The following is a 7,144-nucleotide window of genomic DNA, read 5'->3' as shown; positions in this document are numbered from 1 at the left end:
ATCAGAAACAGGGTGATCTCAAAGGAGGCTCAGCCCCTTTTTAGTGTGCAAAGCAGAGTCAGGGATGGGGCTGAGATGGGCTGGGAGCCTTGGCACTAAGTGAGTAAATCACGTTTAAGCTCAGCCTAGTTTTAGCGGATGTAAACCAGTGCAGCGCTCCTGGAAGTTGTGGAGCTCTCTGGATTTGGGCTGCTGATGGTTTGGCCATTGTCTGTGCCAGTTTAGAGCTGCTGGAGGTCAGGGCCGCTGAGCCCACTGTGCTGCTGGGCTTGCTGGTGTAATTTCTTACGAGGTGATTTTCTCCTGTTTCTAAGCACAGGATCCCCATCTGTCTGTCTCCACAAAGCTGGCTTTCCCGTCTGCAGGCCTGCACAGAGACCCTCCCTCCCCCCCTTCTCACACCACCGACTGCACCACGCGTCCTTTTGTCCGTTCCAGATCCTCCTTCCCCTTCCTCTCGCCGTGCTCTCTCATTGCCCATCTTCCTTTGGCCATTTTGGGGTGTCTCTGCTTTGCCTCCCCACCCCTCTTTCTCCTCTTCCTTTGGAGGATGTGCCTCTCCCTCAATTCCCATCACCTTTGCTCCATCCCTAACTCCTTCCCACTCCTCCAGCTCGTGTAACGTGCTTACATTTGCCCTCATTCATGTGTATTCCTTGCCACTGTTCCCTTCCATCTGTCCCCAGCATGGAGCCCCTGTCCTTTGTCACCGCTCTGCCTCCCTGACCCTCCCTGATTGTTTCCTGTCGTGCCGGGCTCAGATCCCTCTCCCCCACACGCCGTCATTGTCCCGTGGCTCGGAACAGCGCGGAGCCCAATCCCAGCCGTGCCACACGCCTGCCTGAGGTCATTCTGCACAGGAGAGCGAGCCTTGCCCTGCAGAGGCAGAGCGCGGGTCACTGCGGAATGCGATGGAGCTCCCTCAGCCTGGGGTGATGCACGGGGAGGCATTTTCAGCTTGATGCTTGCCGTGAACACCCCTGTCTTTCCATGTGAAGCTCCGGTGATATCCCTGGGGAAATGGTGGCATCTTGGTTAATCTTCCTAAGATGGAATCTCCATCTTTGGAGTGAGCGGCACAGGAGTGGGGCAGGGAAATGTCTGCCAGGGGTGGGTCAGGGACAGCCCACCCTGCCCAGGGGTGCCAGAGGGCGTAGGTGACCTCTCACGGTTTTATCCAGCTCTCCTTGGGATGAACCTTTATTACGGATTTTGCCTGTGTGGGTTTATCCTACAGTTGAGTCGTGCCTGGCTCCATGAGGTCCTGTCCTTTGGGTTTCCTGGGAACTGATAGCACACCACTGGGTGACCACTGGTCCACATGGGCTGTGTGGAAACTTTACTCAGCAAAGCACCACAAATGTACCTCATGGTGCAAACTCTGGGGAGTAACCCATGAGCTACACTGGATTTGGCAGGGGATGGATTTGGTTTGGATTTGGGGATTTGCCCAGATCCTTCTTTGTGTCAGATCTGGCATTTCCATTCCCCAGGAACATGGAATTCCTGTCTCAGAGACGGGTTTAGTGCAGCAGCGCTGTGATGTGGAGTGTTAAGAGGAAGTTTTGCGGGAGCACAAGACAGGAGACAGCTATTCCTGCTCCAGAAATGGGGAATGAGGCTCCGGGAGCTGAAGTAGCTCTGAGGAGTTAAAAGTCACACTGGGAGTCGACAGCGAAGTTCCGATTTACCGGCACGTGTCCCACACTGCTGCCAAGAGCTTCCGAGGGGCAGTGGGGTTGCCAGCTGTGCCGGGGGCTGTGTGTGCGCAGAGCCTGCGCTCGGCCGGAGCTGTGCCCGGTGCCCGTGTGGTGTGGCCGGCGGTGCTGGGCGTGCTCCGTGCCGGGCACTGCTGGATGCAGCGGCTGCTGCGGCGCCTGCGAGCCCAGGGAGTCGCTCCTGTCAGCTGTAGTGGCACAAGGCTGTTTCCATCGCCACAGGTGCGGGCTTCAATTCTTGCCAATGACACGAGGTGGTGGGATCGCTGCGTTCCAGCGAACACCCTGATGTCACCAGCCCGTGTCTCACGAGAGGGGCTCTGGGTGAGTGGCAGCACAGAGCTGCCAGCCTGGGAGATGCTGTTATTTATTAGGATCTGTATAAATAATAATGTTCCAGCCCAGGAGCTGAGGAATCTGCATTTCGTGGTTGCAGAGGCATCGTTTGAAGCTCCTTGTGTGTTGAAGTGTGATGTGAGTGGAGTGTGTGGAGGAAGACCTGCTGGTGTGAAATAGTCAGAGGAGAGTACAGGAGATGCTCTTTTCTGGGGAGAGAAGGTGGGGTAGGAGGTGCTGGGGGATCTCACAGAGGTCCCAGTGCTGTGTCCTCATCCTGTGGTTCTGTGAGCCCTGAGTGAGACACCCAAATCCTCAGGAAGCCACAGCAAAGTGCTCACCTTGCTTCATCTGCACTGGAGAATCACAGGTTTTAATTTTTCTTGGAGATCTGAGCTCAGAGCACACCTCCTGCAGAGGAACCCCCAGGCTGTATGGGAACTCGGAGCCAGGCTTCGGAAATGCCTTGGGGCACCAAGTGAGGCTTTTCAAGAGAGAGGTCTGAGGGGCAGGAGGGGTCCTTTAGAGAACTGTGCCCCATCTGTAAAAACACTTAGTTGCTTGATGGCATCCTGGTGTCATCTGGGAACCTGGAGTCACAGAGCTGGATCAAGACCTTCCAAAACACACTGGAAAGTCTTTTGCCCTTTTTGGGAAAGCAGAAGGCTGTTTTCTGAGCTGTGAGGAGCCGGGGAATGGGCTCAGTGGGCTCTGGTACGTGGATACTGGTACACAAAAGCACCACATGGCCAGCGATCCCAGGAGAGGGTCTGAGTGTGGAGCAGCCTGTTGTGGGGCTCACAGGAGGGCAGCCCTGCCCCATTTCTTGCTGTTTCAGCCCCAAAGCAAATCCTGGCGTCCTGCTACCCCCGGCCATCTAGCTCTGCTGGCATTTGGAGTCCTGCCATGTCTGCAGTGGGGAGGCCCAAACTGCTGCATCTCTGCAACTCCACACCTGGCCCCCTGAAGTTGACCGCATTCACCCCAAAACCTCCTCAGTAGTACCACAGTCCTCAGGGAGGGCTCTGGCTCTCTGGAGTCATGGCAGGCAACTCCCCTTGGGAGCTGGCACAGGGTGGCCAAGGGGTTCCACATTGGCCAGCCAGGCTGTGGGACCGGCATCTCCCTGTTCTGTGACCTCCAGGCTGCCCCATGGAGCAGCTCTGTCCCCAGAGCCTGAGGATAACCATTTTCTCTGGGGGGCCACCCTGGGGCTCTGGGGCAGGCCTCCTCAAAGAGACCACTGACTCCTGGGGGTGGCTTGGATCCCCCGTTACTCCGTGGTGTTGGGGTGTGTGGAAGGGAGATCTTAGGGGTGATTGCTGAGGGGAGGCTGTCAGGGGGGATGGTGTGGTGCAGTGCAGCACACAAGATGGTGATCTCCGTTTTGGGGTATGAGGGAGCATGGCACTCCTGAGGGAGGGAGTCTCTGGGAATGGTGAGGGTGGACCTCCCTCTGGCATTTCCCCTCAGGGGTAGGGGGATGGGGCCTTTGCCTTGTTCTGCGCAGTGGCTGCCATGTGGCACAGGAGATTATGGCCACTCAGCCCGGTGTCCTGCAGAGCAGGGCGAGCGGTGGGATGGCCTTGTTAACTGCCATGCCTTCTTCTCTCTCTTCCCAAGGCTGCAAGATCAAAGCCCTGCGGGCAAAGACCAACACCTACATCAAGACCCCGGTGCGGGGCGAGGAGCCGGTCTTCATGGTGACGGGGCGGCGGGAGGACGTGGCCATGGCCCGGCGGGAGATCATCTCAGCGGCCGAGCACTTCTCCATGATCAGAGCCTCCCGCAACAAGGCGGGCACCACCTTCGGCAGCGCGCCCACCCTGCCGGGGCAGGTCACCATCCGGGTGCGCGTGCCCTACCGCGTGGTGGGGCTGGTGGTGGGCCCCAAGGGAGCCACCATCAAGCGGATCCAGCAGCAGACCAACACCTACATCATCACGCCAAGCCGAGACCGGGACCCTGTCTTTGAGATCACCGGTGCACCGGGCAACGTGGAGCGTGCCCGGGAAGAGATTGAGACACACATTGCGGTAAGGACAGGCAAGATCCTGGAGTACAACAACGAGAATGACTTCCTCTCCAGCAGCCCTGACTCTGGCATGGAGAACCGCTACTCAGAGGCTTGGCGGGTCCACACGCCGGCGCCGGGCTGCAAGCCCCTCTCCACCTTCCGGCAGAACAGCCTGGGCTGCATCGGTGATTGCTCTGTCGACCCCGTCTATGAGACCCCCCGGCTGAACGACCAAAACGACTTCAATTACGGTTACCTCTTCCCCAACTACGGTGTGAACAAGCAGGATCTGTACTACGGGGTGCCGGAGTCGGGGGCCCCGATGTGGGCTGGGCAGGAGAACACCAACCCTGTCTCAGTGCTCTTCTCGAAGCAGCAGCGCTCCAGCAGCACCGGCACCATCCATCCCAACTCCCATCGCTCCCCGTCCTCCTCCATCCCAGAGCCCAGCCTCTCTGGGCTGCCCAGGCGGTCGCAGCGGGGTGTGCTTCGAAAGCGAGTGCACGGCCGCGCTGGTGCCGTGCGGCCACAACCTCTTCTGCATGGAGTGTGCCGTGAGGATCTGCGAGAGGACTGATCCCGAGTGCCCAGTTTGCCACGCGGCAGCCACTCAGGCCATTAGAATATTTTCCTAAAGAGACAGAGCAGGGCATTAGGGGGGTGGGGGTAGGAAGGGAGAATGGGGGGGGTCCATGAAAGAAAAATGATGATGATAATAATAATAATAATAATGATAATAATAATAATGACATCTGAAGAGCAAAAAATGAATGAAAGAATAAATTAATTTAAAGAAGAAGAAGAAGAAGAAGAAAAGAAAAGAAATTATTTTACAAGCAATGTATGTTATTTTTTAAAAAAAAAAAAGTGAATAATAAAATTAAAATGAATAGCAAAGCCAGAAATTTTGAAGGGCGAACAATGCTCCAGCCTGCAATGTCTTTTGTAAACCAAGTACTCAGAACGCACACTCGGATCTCGCAAGCAAAGCGGTTTAGTTCATTTTTTTTTGGTGGTGAGATTGGGACTTCTTGGCGATAACCAAGCCAGGCCACCTGGATCAACCAGGGAGGGAGCAGGGATGCAGGGAGGGCCCTGCCAGCCTTTCTCCAGCCATGTTCAACCTTTGTCTTGGCCTGAAGCCCCCACTCTCCTCCCCCCAGGGTTGTCGGCCCAACTGGGAGCTCAGAAAGACACAACAGAAAGAAAGGAAAACGGATGACAGGGATTTAGAAGAACAAGAAAGAAACCATCAACCTCTGGGAACCTGTTAGAACGAGGGCACAACTGTATTACCTCAAAGATTTAAACAAAAAAATCACAGCTGAAGAACTTTTATTGTTTTCCTTTTTTTCTAAAAAAAACCAAACAAAAAACACAAAAAAAAAAAAAGAAAATCAAAAAAAGAAGGTGAAGAAATAAAAATGACGCCAGTGAAACTGAAGAAGGTTTGGAAGAACCTATTGGGATCACACCAGGCGACGAGCGTTTATTTTGTTATTCTGAGCCACCGTGGAGTCTGGAACTTTGTTCTTTTTTCCTTATCCAAGCAGGGATTTGTTCATCAGCCCAATCAGGAGTCACTAACAGGGTATTTCCAAAGCAGTCCCGAGTTCCCATCCGTGGGGGGAGTGCATCGACTTCCACGTTTCTGTAGGTCACTCTTCATTCTTTTCTTCAAGTGATGCCAGCTGCAGCTACACACACACACACACACACACACACACAACATTGTGCTTTTCTTCAAAAATATACCTATTGCACCAAAACCTAAGAGAGACGATCATGCAATACAGGCAATGAGCCCATATGAAACCAACATGCATCCCAACAGAAAGCAAAAAAACCCCGAGTTTATAGAGATAATTTTGTTGTCGTCGTTTTTAAACTGGACCAAAACTTTTGTTACCCAAACCAAGTGGGGAGAAAAAAAACAAAAAAGAAGAAAAAGTATTTCTTTATGGACCAAAACCTCTTCAGCTGTCCTTTTCCTGGATCTTCCTGAGGTTGGCCACTTTTATATATTATATTTTTTTCAGAACGAAACAAAACAGAAAAAAAATTGCCTTGTTGAACATCCTTTAATCATTTCAAGACTCCTGGTTTTGTTAAATGAGATACTTTAAAACCATTGGGAAGTGGGAGAGGATGGGCTTCAGGTCTGGCTTCCGTGCCAATGCATGCAAGGTGCAGGCCAGCATCTTCACTCCATCAGGTTTGTTCAGCTGGTCTGTGGATGCCAAAATGCTGTGATGGTAAAAATGTGGTGGATTGACTATTGAGTACCAGTACACCCAGCTATAAATATATGTGTGTATATATATATATAGGCACTTAATTAAGCAAGCACCTATATATATATATATGTGTGTATATAAACCCATATATATAATTTTTCTCCCACTACCACTGCTTCCCCATTTCCTACCCCTCGACTTCTGCTCACAGATCCTGGACCCTGATTTAGAACTGAACCAACAAGTTTCACGACTTGGCAGAGACAGTTCTAACAGCAAAAAAAAACCAAACAAAAAAATCGCCTGAGATTTTTTTATTCCCTTCAGTTACAGGAGACTTTATTTTCATCGTAATAATGTTCCTGGGAACATCCTCTCTTCTGCTCAGTTTGCTGCTGCTTGCTCCCAGTTGCTGTCTGTGCCCTGGCACGGTGGGCTCAGGCCAGCCATGGTCACCGGCCACGGTCACTGAAGGAGCTGAGCTCACTCTGCTGGGGCAGGTGGTGCTGGTTCTCTGTGCTGATAAAGATCCACTTTTGATCTTCAGATACCAGTTGGAGGGTGTGAAATGATGGTGGGATGATGGGATGCCTCCACTGTTTTGCATCAACAGTAATATATTCCGTAGGGGCAAGAGGTAGATTGGAGGGGTGGGCAATGTTCCCAGGCTGTAGTAGATGCTGATGTTTTGGAAAAGTAAAGACAAAAGTAACAGTGCCGTGCTAACGGGACGCTGTCAGGCAGAATTGGTGCTCCCCTCCTCCCCAGAGCTCTAAGAAATGCCTGGCCGTGCGGCTGTCCCGGCCCTGCGGCGTGCACCAGGACCGGCTCGGGAT

The 7,144-nt window shown here is 53.0% G+C and overlaps 1 protein-coding gene across 1 annotated transcript in view; it reads left to right on the top strand.

Annotated features, from left to right (window-relative positions):
- Window positions 1-3,458: 3,458 nt before the first annotated feature.
- Window positions 3,459-7,144, top strand: part of MEX3A (mex-3 RNA binding family member A) — an 11,288-nt gene continuing 7,602 nt past the window's right edge. The window contains exons 1-2 of the mRNA XM_008628808.2: window positions 3,459-3,492; window positions 3,678-4,553. Coding sequence (XP_008627030.2) covers window positions 3,459-3,492; window positions 3,678-4,553 — 910 coding nt within the window. The remainder of the gene's footprint in view (window positions 3,493-3,677; window positions 4,554-7,144) is intronic.

The sequence above is a fragment of the Corvus brachyrhynchos genome, unplaced genomic scaffold (assembly GCF_000691975.1).
Source record: "Corvus brachyrhynchos isolate BGI_N302 unplaced genomic scaffold, ASM69197v1 scaffold122, whole genome shotgun sequence".
In the NCBI taxonomy this organism is placed as follows: Eukaryota; Metazoa; Chordata; class Aves; order Passeriformes; family Corvidae; genus Corvus; species Corvus brachyrhynchos.
Note: the sequence above shows the minus strand (reverse complement) of the source record. Positions and strands in the feature narration are given on the sequence as shown.